We start from the raw sequence: 15,191 nt of genomic DNA on the forward strand, positions 1-15,191 counted from the left end.
AGCTGGGCATTGTGGCAGGCGCCTGTAGTTCCAGCTACTCAGGAGGCTGAGGCAGGAAGATTACTTGAGCTCAGGAGTCTGAGATTGCTGTGAGCTATGATGATGCCATGGCACTCTCCCCACGGTGACAGAGTAAGACCCTGTCTCAAGGGCGGCGCCTGTGGCTCAGTCGGGAAGGCACCGGCCCCATATACTGAGGATGACGGGTTCAAATCCGGCCCCGGCCAAACTGCAACCAAAAAATAGTCGGCCGTTGTGGTGGGTGCCTGTAGTCCCAGCTACTCGGGAGGCTGAGGCAAGAGAATCGCTTAAGCCCAGGAGTTGGAGGTTGCTGTGAGCTGTGTGAGGCCATGGCACTCTACCGAGGGCCATAAAGTGAGACTCTGTCTCTACAAAAAAAAAAAAAAAAAAAAGACCCTGTCTCAAAAAAAAAAAATTTTTTTTTACTTAGTCTCAAACAGGATCATGCAGCTGCCCAGGCCACAGTTAGATGGAGAAGTGGGAAGGAGGAGGCACTAGCCCCCCAGAGCAACCATGGGGGGCTGAGGGTGGGAGGAACAGTGACCTTTAGTATATCTCACTTGCCCCACTGAGTCATCCAGCTGCTAATTTGGAGTAAAAACTACTCAGCAAGGCAACACCCTTCTCTGGGGACCACCCTGTACTGGTCACTTCTAACTGAGCCAGAGCAGGAAGAGGAAGAAATCATCCTGGGTCACATGTGTGAGCCCTGTGAGGAACACTGAGATTCATAGCCCCATTTCTTAGATGAAGAATAAAAGCTCAGAGGATTAAGATAATATGCCAGGAATGGTGGCTCATGCTGTAATCCTAGCATTTTGGGAGGCCGGAGGCAGGAGGAATTACTTGAGGTCAGGAGTTTGAGAATAGCCTGAGCAAGAGAAAGACCCTGTCTTTGCTTTAAGAAAAAAAAAAGGAAAATTAGTCAGGCACAGTGGTATGCCACTGCAGCTCCTTGGGAGGCTCAGGCAGAAGGATCACTTGAATCCAGGTGTTTGAGAATCCTGTGAGCTAGGCTGACTCCCCTGCATTCTACCTAGGGTGACAGAGCAAAACTCTTATCTCAAATAAAGAAACCTTGCCCAAGAAGCCCAACTGTCCCAACAGATAATAAGCAGGGTTGAGACCTACGACTTCAACCTAGGTCTCTAGGAAAATCCACAAAAGCCTGAGACAAGACCCTTTCTCCAAGAATAATTGGGTCCACATGCCTTTTTCACTTCAAGGAGTCTGTGCTCAGAATTTCTTCACCTCCCTTGCCCACGACCTTGTCCTAACACACTAATTTTCCTGTGTGTCAGGGATGCAGGAGGGCCCTGGGGAGGCAAAAAGGAGAGGGGAAGATAGGAAAAGAAACTGAGTCATTCAGGCTAAGAACTTGGCCAGATCAGGAAAATTCACTCCTGCCTCTCCCACAAAGGCCCAGAAGCAAAATTTTGAATTTGCTGGGGGTAGAAAAATAGTTAAATACAAATAAAGGAAGAGAGAGTTAGGAGGTGGTAGCTGGTTCAGGCACACAAGAAGGTCGGTCTCCACTCTCAGCTCAGGGAAAGCCAGTGTTCCAGTGGCCAATTTGCAACCCCCTCCCAGCTGGCCAGGCTCTTGGGGTTCCAGATTCTAATCCTGACCTGGCTGGCTCCTTCAGTCTACCAGCTAGTCTCCAACTTGGCACAACGGGCATATTCAGCCTGGTGTCTGGCCCAAAGTGGGATAGCTGGGAAGGAGTTCAGAAAAGACATTCACTTTTCTAGCATTTCCCTGAGATTACTGACTATTCCTTCTCAATATGAGTTTTCTTTTTTTTTTTTTTGTAGAGACAGAGTTTCACTTTATTGCCCTCAGTAGAGTGCCGTGGCATCACACAACTCACAGCAACCTCCAACTCCTGGGCTTAGGAGATTCTCCTGCCTCAGCCTCCCGAGTAGCTGGGACTACAGGCGCCCACCACAACGCCCGGCTATTTCAATATGAGTTTTCAAAGGAGATACCTGGACTAGTCACACTGCCTCACGGTCCTCCACCCCCCACCCACTCCCACTCCATTTCCCAACCTTCTTGACTCAGACCGGAAAAACTGGTCCTGAAATCAAACGGGTACGCCCCCCACCCCCTTCCCAAACACTGTGCAACCCAGAGCAGATCCAGCAGAGAGAGGAGGGGGCAGCAGCTGACCACCCTCAGCAGACACCTCAGTTAAGAGTGATTACAAACTCTAGGAGAAAGGAAGACCCTTGCCTAAGTGTCTCCAGAAGAAAGATGTCTGATACTCCCAGGATAACAGTCTCCTGAACCTGGCACCTCCTAAAACAGACACAAGACCCAACTTTGGAAAGGACAAAAGAGAATAAAGGGACCTTCTGCAGCTAAAAACATTTTTTAAAAAAATCACAACTTTCTTGAGCCTTAGATCCAAAACCCCATCGCCATAGGGTCTTTTGAAAGGGGATGATATAGAAGATAAGATTTGCCAGTTTACCAAAGTAAGAGATTTGCTACCAGGGCACTTTGGCTTAGGGGAGGTCAAGAAAAAGAATTTATACAATAAAAAGACAGAGTCTGGGCTCAGTGCCTGTAGCTCAGCAGCTAGGGCATCAGCCACATACACCAGAGCTGGCGGGTTCAAATCCAGCCCGGGCCTGCCAAACAACAATGACAAGTATAACCAAAAAATAGCCCAGTGTTGTGGCGGGCATCCCAGCTACTTGGGAGGCTGAGGCAAGAGAATCACTTAAGCCCAAGAGTTTGAGGTTGATGTGAGCTGTGACACCACAGCACTCTACCCTAAAAAAAAAAAAAAAAGAAAAAAAAAAACACTCTACCCTACTCAGGGCAACAGCTTGAGACTCTATCTCAAAAATAAAAAAAAAAGAAAGAAAAAGAAAAAAGAAAGAAAGAAAGAGTCTGGTCTCTGCATATTCACCAATGCACGATGAGAAGGTAGTGGACTCACAAACCCAGGAAGTGGACTCAGTGGAGATAAACCACAACTTTAATCATTCAGTGGGGTCTCGAAGTCTCCTAAGACTCTCTTAACCTTTTTGAGGTCTCAGACTCTTGAAACTCTGAAGAAAAGCCCAGAAAATATGCACATATCCAATTGCCCCTATCATTTTGAGGAGATCACCTGTGACTATGATCTGATGGCCCATGGACAGACCACCAGTTAAAAACATTTGCTCTAGTGACAATGGGACTTAAAAGTATATACCAGCCTGCAACCACACTCTAGCCCAGGAAACAGGGCAAGACCTTGCCTTGAAAAAGAAAGATAAATAGATAGATAAAGATAGATAAATGAATGAAGTATATACCAATTCTGGGTTTATGGAAACTCACCCTCCCCCCCCAAAGTCTCAGTCTGGCCAGTAGCTGAATGTGCTGTCAAAGTGGTGACAGATGATTGGGCAGAGCCTGAATCCCAGGCACTATTACCTGGTAATAGGTAAATTTATAAACAATTTAGGGGAAATCATGCCAAGGAACCTAAAAACATACACACTCTCTAAGGGAGGGATCTTATGAACTGAATGAGGTCTTTTCTTTTCTTTCTTTCTTTCTTTTTTTTTTTTTTTTTGAGACAGAGTTTTACTCTGTCATCCTCGGTAGAGTCTGTGGCATCATAGCTCACAGCAACCTCAAACTCTTGGACTCAAGTGACCTTCTTGCCTCAGCCTTCCAAATAGCTAGGACTACAGGTGCCCACCACAATGCATAGCTATTTTTAGAGATGGGAATCTCACTGTTGCTCAGGTAGGTCTAGAACTCCACCCACCTAGGCCTCCCAGAGTACTAGGATTACAGGTGTCAGCCTCCACAGCTGGCCTCTGAATGGGGTCTCTTTTCTGCAAACAGAGTGAGCAACCCAGGATTGAGTTCAGCCGCAGAGAGAAACAGCAGGCCACAGGAAAGGCTGAATGAAGGTTTGTGGTCCACAAGATGTACCCCTAGACCACAGCTGGTGGAAAAGAATCACTGGGGATAGTATGTAGGGTCTCTCTCTGGGAAAGACAAAAAGCACTCATTTTAAGATTAGCATCTGCGGGACTGGGATTTGAGAAGACAATCTCTGGAGTAAATGAGACAGGCTAAATTCTGTGCGTGTCCCCAACTGCAACAGGAATAGTGTCAGGATGCGGATGGAAACGCTACATGTCCAAAGTCTTCCCATTACCGTCCCCCAAGCTGTTTAGGGAGTTTTTAAAGAGGTGAAAGTTACCTCTCTAGGCAGCTGGGGTTTACCAGCTGTCCTCCACCCAACATTGCAGAAATCCAAGAAGCTGAGCCGGCTGGAACACTGAGCAAAGTTAAAAGGTGGAGGGGGGGAGTAGATTAGCAGACCCCCCCACCCCCCACCCAATGGCAGAGCTCTTTGGTCCTGCATAGTTATCTGCCAAGGTTGGAGAGGGCAGCAAGCTCTGGGCCTGGCCCTGTGCCAGGCTCGACAGGAGGGCGGTGGCAGCATCCTCCAGCCCCCTGAGAACCTTGCCATGGTCAGGCTCCGTGTCAGCTCAGGGGTGGGGTGGGGAAGGAGCGGGGCACCCGGGCCATCTGTCGCTTAGGGGCTGAGCGCGAGGGCACCTCCAGAGTGGGGAGGGACCTCCCCGCGCCGCAGCTCCCAGCCAAGTCCTCGCGGCGAGGCAAGGCCTTGGGCGCCCTGGGGCAGCCTGGCCCCGCGTGCACCGCCCCGGCGGCGCGCCCAGCTCGCTCCCTCCACTTAGGCGTGCAGCTCAATGGATTCTCCACAGAACTAAGAGCAAGGGCCCGAGCCCGGCTTGTGAGGGGTCGAAGTGAGGCCAGTCGCCACCTCTTTCTCTACTTCCCGTCCCGGCATCCGGTGGTGGCGGGGGGAGAACCTGAAAAAGCCCGAGGAGACTGTCCCAGGGTGGGGGAGAAGGGCGCCAGGATCCGGCAAATGCAAATTGGAGTAGAGAACAGTAGCAAGGACCGCGGCAAGCCCTGTGCAAACTCTCAAGAACTGGAATATGGGAGGCTAGGGATTAGGGAGTCGATTCGCAGCCACCGGCCGGGGTCCCGGGCGAAGGATAACCTAAGGCTAAGACCCCCCAAAAAAACTTCCAAGCAGGTGCAGGGAGGGTGCGTGAGCATCCAGCCAGCATCCGCAGTTTCGGGTTGGGGGAGGGAGGCAGAAAGCTCCCAGGGCGAGTTGGGGTCCCGCCTGCAAAAACAGCCGCCTGCACTCACCTCCCTGCGAAAGTCTGTGCGCGCCACTCCCTCCACAGGCCCAACTCACCCCCACTACCAGGAGCGCTCCAGCCACCCGAAGCCGCCCGGGATCCGGCTTTTGTTCCGGCCCAGGCGGCCTTCTCCCCGCCCCCATCAGCTCACGGCCAGAGCGGCCTCGCCATTGGTCACACGCGTTCCCTAGCCTGAGCGCCAGGGCTCCTCCCAATTCGCTGGCGGCATGGCCCCGCCCCCGAGGCGGGCCTCGGGGGCTGCAGGGACTTGTAGTTCCGCCGGCCGGTCAGCCGCAGACTGCCTACGGGCGCCGCCTCTAAGGGCCAGCGGGTCCGGGGCGGGGCCTCGGGTGGGGAGATGGGCCGGGCTACGCTGTGAGACGAGCATACCGGGCTGGGGGCCGTGGCCTGATTGCTTTCCGGGCTGGGCCGACTGCCACTCCGGGAGGGAGAGGGGTTTGTTAGCTCAAGTGGGTGTAGCGCAGCTTTGGGACCTGGAGTCCCCTTCCTTCTTCCCTAGGGACAAACTTACGTAGACATCCCGGCCGCCTGTTATCTGCCATACCAGTCCCAGCTGCTTAGACCCTCTTTTTAAGTTACCTTGTCAGACGGCTTTCCCAAGCGCGCCGGACGCCTCTCCCCTCCCTATTGAGCTAGTGGGGTGAGGCTGAAAGCTCAGGTAAACAGAGCTTACTTCCCTATATAAGATTGGGCAGGGAATGCCATGAGTACAGGGATAGGAGGACGCCAGTCAAAGCGAATTCCGTCCTACTCACCTGCTCACCTCAGCGGGGGTCAGGGCGGAGCTGAGAATTCGCTGGGAGATTCTAGCCCTCAGGGTTGGGGCCATTTCTGCCAGGATCTTGCTCCCACTCAACCAAGGGCTTAGACACTGGAATGAATGAATTTACCCCTCCATGTTTTCCAAACCCACAACTGGGACACCCAATATGACAGGTGTTGTTGAACTTGTGGGGCAGAATATGTAAATCAGACAGTCCTGGAAATCAGGACATGTATTTACTGCTCTGACATTTTGGAGCCTCTATACCTGCACCCCAATCCTGTAGGTCTCCGGAGCTGCTCCCTGAACTCAACGACTGTTTAGCTCCAAAAAGGAGGCCAGAATCATCCATTGACCATTTCAAGTGAAGAGGTCACCCCAAGGTGCAGAAAATCAACAGACATATACCTCTGGCAAGCACTTAGGGTCATACTCAACACTGCAACAATGTTGTGACACGTGAGGAAAACTTCCCCAAGCCCCTCTCCCCTCAATCCTGTTGCTCCCAGGAGTGGCCTAGCTGAACTTGCTATTCATGCCTGAACCATGTGTTCCCAGATGATGGCACTTTCTGGTCCCTTACCTACCTGCATCTTTTTGAAATAGTGGCTCCCCACCTCCTCTTTCTTTTTGGTTTTAAAATAGGAGAGAGGCCCTAAAGAATCTTCATGGGTTGAGCTCCACACCTCCCAAGAACCTGCCCAAAAAGCACAAATATCAGTGAAGAGCGTCCTCTCTACAGGTAAAGAAAATATCTTCTATGAAGATATTTAATGTTAGGTTGGCCAAGCTAACTCCATCTTGAAAAGTCCTTCTGTGGGCTCCACGCCTGTAGCTCAGCAGCTAGGGCACCAGCCACATAAACCCGGGCTGATGGGTTGGAATGCAGCCCAGGCCTGCCAAACACCAATGAGAACTAGAACCAAATAATAGCCAGGCATTGTGGCAGGCAGGCACCTGTAATCCCTGCTACTTGGGAGGCTGAGGTAAAAGATTCGCTTAAGTCCAAGAGTTTGAGGTTGCTGTGAGCTGTGATTCCATAGCACTCTATCAAGGGTGACATAGTGAGACTCTCAAAAAAAAAAAAAAATAGAAAAGCCATTCTTTGAGACTCTATTACAGGTGGACATAACTCAGATAAGAGAAAGACATGCTGCAGGCTCATCCTTACACCAGCCCAATTACTGACCCACCTGAGAGAAATATGCTGACACTCCCATAAGAAGTGCTGGAGAGGGTGGCGCCTGTGGCTCACTGAGTAGGGCATTATCCCCATATACCGAGGGTGGCAGGTTCAAACCCGGACCTGGCCAGACTGCTCAGGCTGTTCTCCAACTCCTAAGCTCAAGAGATCAGCTTGTCTCAGCCTCCCAGAGTGTTAAGATCACAGGCATGTGCCACAGTGTCTGACCCTGTGTGTTGTTTTTTAAAGAAAGGGTCTCATAGCTGGGCATTGTGGCAGGCGCCTGTAGTCCCAGCTGCTCGGGAGGCTGAGGCAAGAGAATCACCTAAACTCAGGAGTTGGAGGTTGCTGTGAGCTGTGATGTCATAGCACTCTACTGAGGGTGATAAAGTGAGACTCTGTCTCAAATAAAAAGAATCTCATTCTAATCCCCAGGCTGGGGTGTGGTAATATGATCATAGCTCACTGCAGCCCCAAAATCATGGGCTCAAGCAATCCTCCCGCCTTAGCCTCCAGAGTCACTAAGGCTATAGGTGTGTACTGCCATGCCTGGCTAATATATAAATAAATATATTTAGTTATACACACACATATATATATAAAATCTTAGATTGATATAAGGGTACATATGATTAGGTTACATTGTTTGCATTTGTCAGGAAAAGTCCCAGTTGTACTTGAGTTCTTCACTCCGGAGGTGTGTCATATACTCCTATATCATATCCGTTAGGTGGGGGCTTACTGAGCTCCGTTCCCCCTTCCTCCCTTCTTGAATTTAATTGAGTTTTCGTCTCATGTGGGCCTATAGTTAGTTGTCCATCTACTAGTTTCAAATTAGTATTGAGTACATGGGATGCTTGTTTTTCCATTCTTTTTTTTTTGGTAGAGACAAAGTCTCACTTTTTCACTCTCGGTAGAGTGCTATGGTGTCACAGCTCACAGCAACCTCCAATGCCTGGGCTTAGGCAATTCTCTTGCCTCAGCCTACCGAGTAGCTGGGACTACAGGCACCAGCCACAACACCCGGCTATTTTTTTGTTGCAGTTTGGCTAGGTCGGGGTTTGAAACCGCCACCCTCGATACATGGGGCCGACGCCCTACTCACTGAGCCATAGGCGCCGCCTTTGTTTTTCCATTCTTGTGATACTTCACTAAGGAGAATGTTCTTCAGCTCCATCCAGGTAAACTCAAAACATGTAAAGTCTCCATCTTGTTTTTATGGCTGAATAATTTTTTTTTTTTTTTTTTTGCAGTTTTTGGCCAGGGCTGGGTTTGAACCCACCACCTCCACCATATGGGGTCGGCACCCTACTCCTTGAGCCACAGGCACCACCGAATTTTTAAATATTTTGTAAAGATGGGGAGTCTCACTATGTTGCCCAGTCTAGTCTCATACTCCTGACCTCAAGAGATCTTCCTACCTCAGTCTCCCAAAGCACTAGGATTATAGGCATGAGCTATCATGTTGGCAACAAATGCTTTTTATGTCGACTTGGTGATATCAATAAAAACTTTACCCTTTGCTCCAGCAATTCCGTTTCTAACATATTATTCTTCAGATATACTTGCATGTGTGTATCAAGATAAGGATTTTATCTGTTTTCTTCATAGCTGTGTTTCCAGTAGTTTAAATAGGGACTGGTAGACGGTAAATGCTCAGTAAATATTTGCTAGGCAAGGGCAAAAGGAAAATAACTGTCCAGGGAGTGAGGGAGGAGAGGTACAGGCCAGAGGGTCCATGAGCCAACAACTGGGATTTTCTAGTTCTCTCTGTGATCCCTTTCCAGCCTTCTGCTTCCAACCCCCAGCCTCCCCAGGGAAGACTCTCTTGTTACCCCATCATGGATTAATCAAACTGGGCCCCATAGTCTTATCTTTCTGCTCTGACTTAAAAGCTCTAAACTCTTTTGATTTTCCCATTTCAGTCATTTCCATCCTATTCTAGTCTGGGCTATGAGATGGGTCCATGTTGCTCGATACAGGGAGTTATAGGGACCATCTCCATGCCCAGGCTTCGAGCATTCTTAGTTTCAGAACCTTTACCAACTAATGAATCCCTCCTAGATTTGAATCCACTTTAGCTAACACTTTGTCTTGAGTATTCATGATGTGAAAGGCAAGTGCTTGAGCTAAGTGCTATCATTATTTTGCAGATGATCAACTGGCCCTCATACTGATGCTCTGACTCCAAGTCCCTGGTCCTGCCCCCTACCACCTGCTTCAGGTGAGGAGGAAGAGAACAAGATTCCATCCAAGTGGGTCTCCCTCATTTGACTGTGAGCAAACCAAAACCCCAGGAGTATGCTTTGTTCTTTGTGCATCTCCAGTGCCTAGCAGGGGAGTTTGGCACATATTAAGCACTCATTGCATGCATGACTTCATAAATGCTAGAATGAATATACGAATGAAAGAAAACAATTGTAGAGGGTGGCGTCTGTGGCTCAGTTGGTGGGGCGCCAGCCCCATATACCGAGGGTGGCGGGTTCAAGCCCGGCCCCGGCTGAACTGCAGCCAAAAAATAGCTGGGCGTTGTGGCGGACGCCTGTGGTCCCAGCTGCTTGGGAGGCTGAGGCAAGAGAATCGCTTAAGCCCAGGAGTTGGAGGTTGCTGTGAGCCGTGTGACGCCACGGCACTCTACCCGAGGGCAGTAAAGTGAGACTCTGTCTCTAAAAAAAAAAAAAAGTGGGCTTAGCACCTGTAGCTCAGTGGCTAGGGCGCCAGCCACATACACCAAGACTTGTGGGTTTGAACCCAGCCCGGGCCTGCTAAAACAACAATTAACTACAACAAAAAAATAGCTGGGTGTTATGGCGGGCATCTGTACTCTCAGTTCCTTGGGAGGCTGAGGCAAGAGAATCGCTTAAGCCCAAGAGTTTGAGGTTGCTGTGAACTGTGATGCCATGGCACTCTACCGAGGGTGACATAGTAAAAAAAAAACAAAAAAAACATTTTTCATGGCATACCAGTGAAAATCACTGTACTAGAATTTATTATAAGTGGGATCATGTCATCTTTTTTGTCTGATTTCTTTCACTCAGCATAATTATTTTCCGGTTTAATCACATTATGTATCAATAATTCATTCATTTTTATAGCTGAATATAAACTACAATTTGTTTATCCATTCACGCATTGGTGGATATGTTTACAGTTTGGGGCTATTACAAATAAAGCATATGAATGTTCATGTACCAGTCTTTGTGTGGACATATGCTTTGATCTTGCTTGGGTACATCCTAAGAGTGGAATGGCTGGGTCACATGACAAGTGCATGTTTAACCTTTTTTTTTTTTGTAGAGACAGAGTCTCACTGTACCGCCCTCGGGTAGAGTGCCGTGGCGTCACACGGCTCATAGCAACCTCTAACTCTTGAGCTTACGCGATTCTCTTGCCTCAGCCTCCCGAGCAGCTGGGACTACAGGTGCCCGCCACAACGTCCGGCTATTTTTTTGTTGTTGCAGTTTGGCCAGGGCTGGGTTTGAACCCGCCACCCCTGGCATATGGGGCCAGCGCTCTACTCACTGAGCCACAGGCACCGCCCCATGTTTAACCTTTTTAAAAAACTTTTTAAGAGGTTGCCAAAGTGGTTATATTATTTTACATTCCAGCTAGCAGTATATGAGAATTCCAGTTGCTTAACTGCCTGACAAACAGCTAATGAAGTCAATGTCGATCTTTTTTATTTATTGTAACTATTCTAATGGGTATGTAGTAATTTGTAATGTTTTTTATTTTTTTTTGAGACAGAGTCTTACTATGTCACCCTCAGTAGAGTGCTATGGCTTCATAGCTCACAGCAACCTCAAACTTGTGGGCTCAAGCGATTCTCTTGGCTCAGCCTCCCAAGTAGCTGGGACTACAGGCACCTGGCACAACACCACCTATTTTTTGGTTGTAGTTGTCCTTGTTTGGGCAGGCCAGTCCGGTGTATATGTCTGGCGTCCTAGCTGCTGAACTACAGGCGCTGAGCCTTGACTAATGATATTGAGTAGTTTATCATGTGCTAATTGGCTGCCCCTATATCTTCTTTGATGAAATAATTTTTCTTTTTTCTTTTTTTTTTTGAGACAGAGCCTTACTATGTCACCCTTGGTAGAGTGCTATGGTGTCTCAGCTCACAGCAACCTCAAATTCTTGGGCTTAAGCGATTCTTTTGCCTCAGTCTCCCAAGTAGCTGGGACTACAGGCGCCCACCACAACACCCAGCTATTTATTTTTTGTTGCAGTTGTCATTTTTGTTGCATTGTCAGCAGGCCCGGGCTGGCTTCAAACCTGCCACCCTTGGTGCATGTGGCCAGTGCTATAACCACTGTGCTACAGGCACCAAGCCAAGGTCAAGTAATTTTTCAAATCTCTGATCATTTCTTATTTGGGTTATTTCTTTCATTCAAAAATGGAAAGATTGGGGTGGTGCCTGTGGCTCAGTGGGTAGGGTGACGACCCTGTATGCTGAGGGTGGAGGGTTAGAACCTGGCCCTAGCCAAACTGCAACAAAAAATAGCCAGGCGTTGTGGCGGCTGCCTGTAGTCCCAGCTACTCGGGAGGCTGAGACAAGAGAATTGCCTAAGCCCAGGAGTTGGAGGTTGCTGTGAGCTGTGATGCTACAGCACTCTACTGAGGGCAATAAAATGAGACTCTGTCTCTTAAAAAAAAAAAAAAAGGAAAGATCTTAGATACAAGATTTTAGATACAAGTTCTTTGTCAGATACATGTTTTGCAAATATTCTATTCCAGTCTATGTACTCAACAGTGTTTTTTAAAGAGCAAAAGATTTCAGTCTTAATGAAATCAAATTTATTTTTTTCATGCTTTTTGTGCCCTATGTTTCTTTTCCTTTTAGTTGGATTGTTTTACCCCTTACATTTAAGTATTTCTAGTTGACTTTTATATATGGGTAGGGTAAGGGTCAAAGCTTTTTGTTTGTTTTCAGAGTGCAAGTGGTGTCATCATAGCTCACTGCAACCTCAAACTCCTGAGCTCAGGCAACCTTCCTGCCTCAGTTCCTGATTAGCTAGGACTACAGGTGGGTGCCACCACACCTGGCTAATTTTTAAATTTTGGTGTTTTTTTTTTGTTTGTTTGTTTTTTAAGACAGTCTCACTCTGTCACCCTGGGTACAGTGCCATGGTGGCATCATAGCTCACAGCAACATCAAACGCTTGGGCTCAAGTAATCCTCCCGTCTCAGCCTCCCAAGTAGCTGGGACTACATGAGTCTGCCATGCATGTAGTTTTTCTACTTCTTTTTTTAGTAGAGACAAGGTCTTGCTCTTGCTCAGATTGGTCTCAAACTCCTGAGCTCAAACACTCCACCCACCTCAGCCTTCCAGAGTGCTAGGATTATAGGTGTGAGCCACTGCACCTGGCCTTTAAATTTTTTTATAAAGACAGGGGTCTTTTTTTTTTTTTTTTTTCAGTTTTGGCCAGGGCCAGGCTCGAACCCGCCACCTCCGGTACATGGGGCCGGCACCCTACTCCTTGAGCCACAGGCGCTGCCCCCAAGACAGGGGTCTTGAGTGGCACCTCTAGCTCAGTGAGTAGGGTGCCAGCCCCACATACCAAGGGTGGCGGGTTCAACCCTGGCCCTGGCCAAACTGCAACAACAAAAAAAAGTAGCTGGGCGTTTTGGCAGGCACCTGTAGTCTCAGCTACTTGGGAGGCTGAGGCAAGAGAATTGCCTTAAGCCCAAGAGCTGGAGGTTGCTGTGAGCTGTGATACAATAGCACTCTACTGAGAGTGACAAAGTGAGACTGTCTCTAAAAAAAAAAAGGCAGGGGTCTCACTATGTTGCTCAGGCTGGTCTTAAACTCCTGGCAGTTGTCCTGCCTCAGCCTCCCAAAATGCTAGGCTTACAAGTATGAGCTACTATGATTGGCCTGTTTGTTTTTTTTTGTTTCTGTTTTACATTTGACTATCAATTGTTCCAGCACTATTTGTAGAAAACAATATCATTCCCCATTGACCTATATCAATTCTCTATTCTGTTCCGTTAGTCATATAACTAACTCTATTAATGCTAATACCATTACCATAGCTTTAAAATAAGTCTTGAAATCACAGAGGGTAAGCTCTCTTTTGTTTTGCTTTTTCAAAATTGTTTTGGCTATTCTAGGTTTTTTGTATTTCCACATAAATTTTCAAATCAGCTCATTAATTGCTTTAAAAAAGTCTGTTGGGATTTTGATTGGGATTGCACTGAATTTACAGATCTTTTTTCACAGATTTTTTTCCCCATTAACTCCTGCTTCAGCAGTGGTCTTCAACTCACTTATGCACCACCTTAATAACCTGGAACAAGACTGGTTTCTCTCCAGTATACTGAGTTGTGGCTCCTTAAACACTTGTGAACTTACTTTACTCTTTCCTACTTAGGTCTCCTGGGCACCAGCCTCTCACCCTCAGCTCAAATGTTACCCCTCCCTGAAGCTCTCTCTAAACCATTCTGGACCCTGAGTTAATCATTCACTTGTTTGGGCCTCATACTACCTGTCCTCACCTCCCTCACAGGCATACAGAACTTTGAATTACTGTTTAATACCACTTTGAGTAGTCATTACTTGTTCATGCATCTTTCTCCCTGATTAGACAGAACTCTTCCAGGCAAGGACATTATTATTATTTTATTCATTTTATTTTTTGTAGAGACAGAGTCTCACTGTACCGCCCTTGGGTAGAGTGCCATGGCCTCACACGGCTCACAGCAACCTCTAACTCTTGGGCTTACCCGATTCTCCTACCTCAGCCTCCCGAGCAGCTGGGACCACAGGCACCCGCCACAACGCATGCCCGGCTAGTTTTTTGTTGTTGTTGTTGCAGTTTGGCCGGGGCTTGGTTTGAACCCGCCACCCTCAGCATATGGGGCCGGCGCCCTACTCACTGAGCCATTAAAAGAGATTGAGATCTCACTCTATTGTCCAGGCTGGAGTACAGTGGCATGATCATAGCTCACCATAACTTCAAATTCCTGGGCTCAAGGATTCTCCCACCTCTGCCTACAGGGTAGTTAGAATTACAGGTGCCTGTCACCATGCCCAGCTAATTTTGTAGTGATGAGGTCCCACTATGTTGCCCTTGCTTATCTTGAAATCCTGGCCTCAAGGGATCCTCCCTCCTTGGCTGGGATAGCAAATGTAATCCACTATGCGGGGGACCATATTCTTTCTTTCTTTTTTTTTTTTTTTTGGTTTTTGGCCGGGGCTAGGTTTGAACCCGCCACCTCTAGCATATGGGACCGGCGCCCTACTCCTTGAGCCACAGGCGCCGCCCACCATATTCTTTCTTATCTTGATATTAAAGGCATCCTTTTTTGAATTGAACTTTTTTTTTTTTTGGCCGGGGCTGGGTTTGAATCTACCACCCTCGGTATATGGGGCCGGCACCCTACTCCTTGAGCCACAGGTGCCGCCCTTGAATTAAACTTGTTGAGCTAATTGTAGATTAGCTACTAGCAGATGCTCAATACTCAACATCTGTTAAAATTAAAATTAAATTGAACTCAACATTATTTTCCATGTAGTCTCATGCAAACCCTCACATCCCTGAGGGTTCTACTATTTTCACATTCACTTGGCAGGTGGAAGACTCTAGCCTCAGAGTCCTTACGTGCCTCTTCTCGTAGAGTCACGCAGTAAGGACGTGAGAGGAGTGAAAAGAGCCCAAGAACTCTTGACTTCAAGCCCAGTGCTCTCTTCCCCCAATAGCGGTAAGTGGGGCACACACCCTGGCAACATATGCCTTATCTCTATTTGGAACTTTGCCTCCAACCCCCTTTCCGCTTTCTTGGCTGCCTTGCAGGGTAGCTTTTCCACGTGGCAACTCCGAGGAGAACCAGTGGAGCGTGCAACAGCAAACACCAGGGAGAACAGATACCTTTCAGCTACTAGCCACGTGGGGATCACCACCCGGCCAGTGCGCGGCTGCCCGGGCGCATGCGCACGCCAGAAGGACGTACGTAGGTTCCAGCGCAACAGGAGCCGGAGGGCAGGACCGGAAGTCACTGTACGCTTCTT

At 48.2% G+C, this 15,191-nt stretch overlaps 1 protein-coding gene across 5 annotated transcripts in view; it reads right to left on the reverse strand.

The window, feature by feature from the left end:
- ACLY (ATP citrate lyase) overlaps window positions 1-5,374 on the reverse strand; it is a 52,427-nt gene extending 47,053 nt beyond the window's left edge. For 2 of the 5 annotated variants that reach the window (XM_053567940.1, XM_053567939.1), the window contains exon 1: window positions 5,224-5,374. In XM_053567940.1, coding sequence (XP_053423915.1) covers window positions 5,224-5,359 — 136 coding nt within the window. In that variant the 5' untranslated portion in view covers window positions 5,360-5,374. Of the gene's footprint in view, window positions 1-4,237; window positions 4,316-4,599; window positions 4,875-5,223 lie in introns of all 5 variants that reach the window. The other 3 variants (XM_053567943.1, XM_053567941.1, XM_053567944.1) reach the window with 3 other exon arrangements.
- Between the last annotated feature and the right edge of the window lie 9,817 nt (window positions 5,375-15,191).

This window comes from Nycticebus coucang, chromosome 18 (assembly GCF_027406575.1).
Source record: "Nycticebus coucang isolate mNycCou1 chromosome 18, mNycCou1.pri, whole genome shotgun sequence".
NCBI lineage: Eukaryota > Metazoa > Chordata > Mammalia > Primates > Lorisidae > Nycticebus > Nycticebus coucang.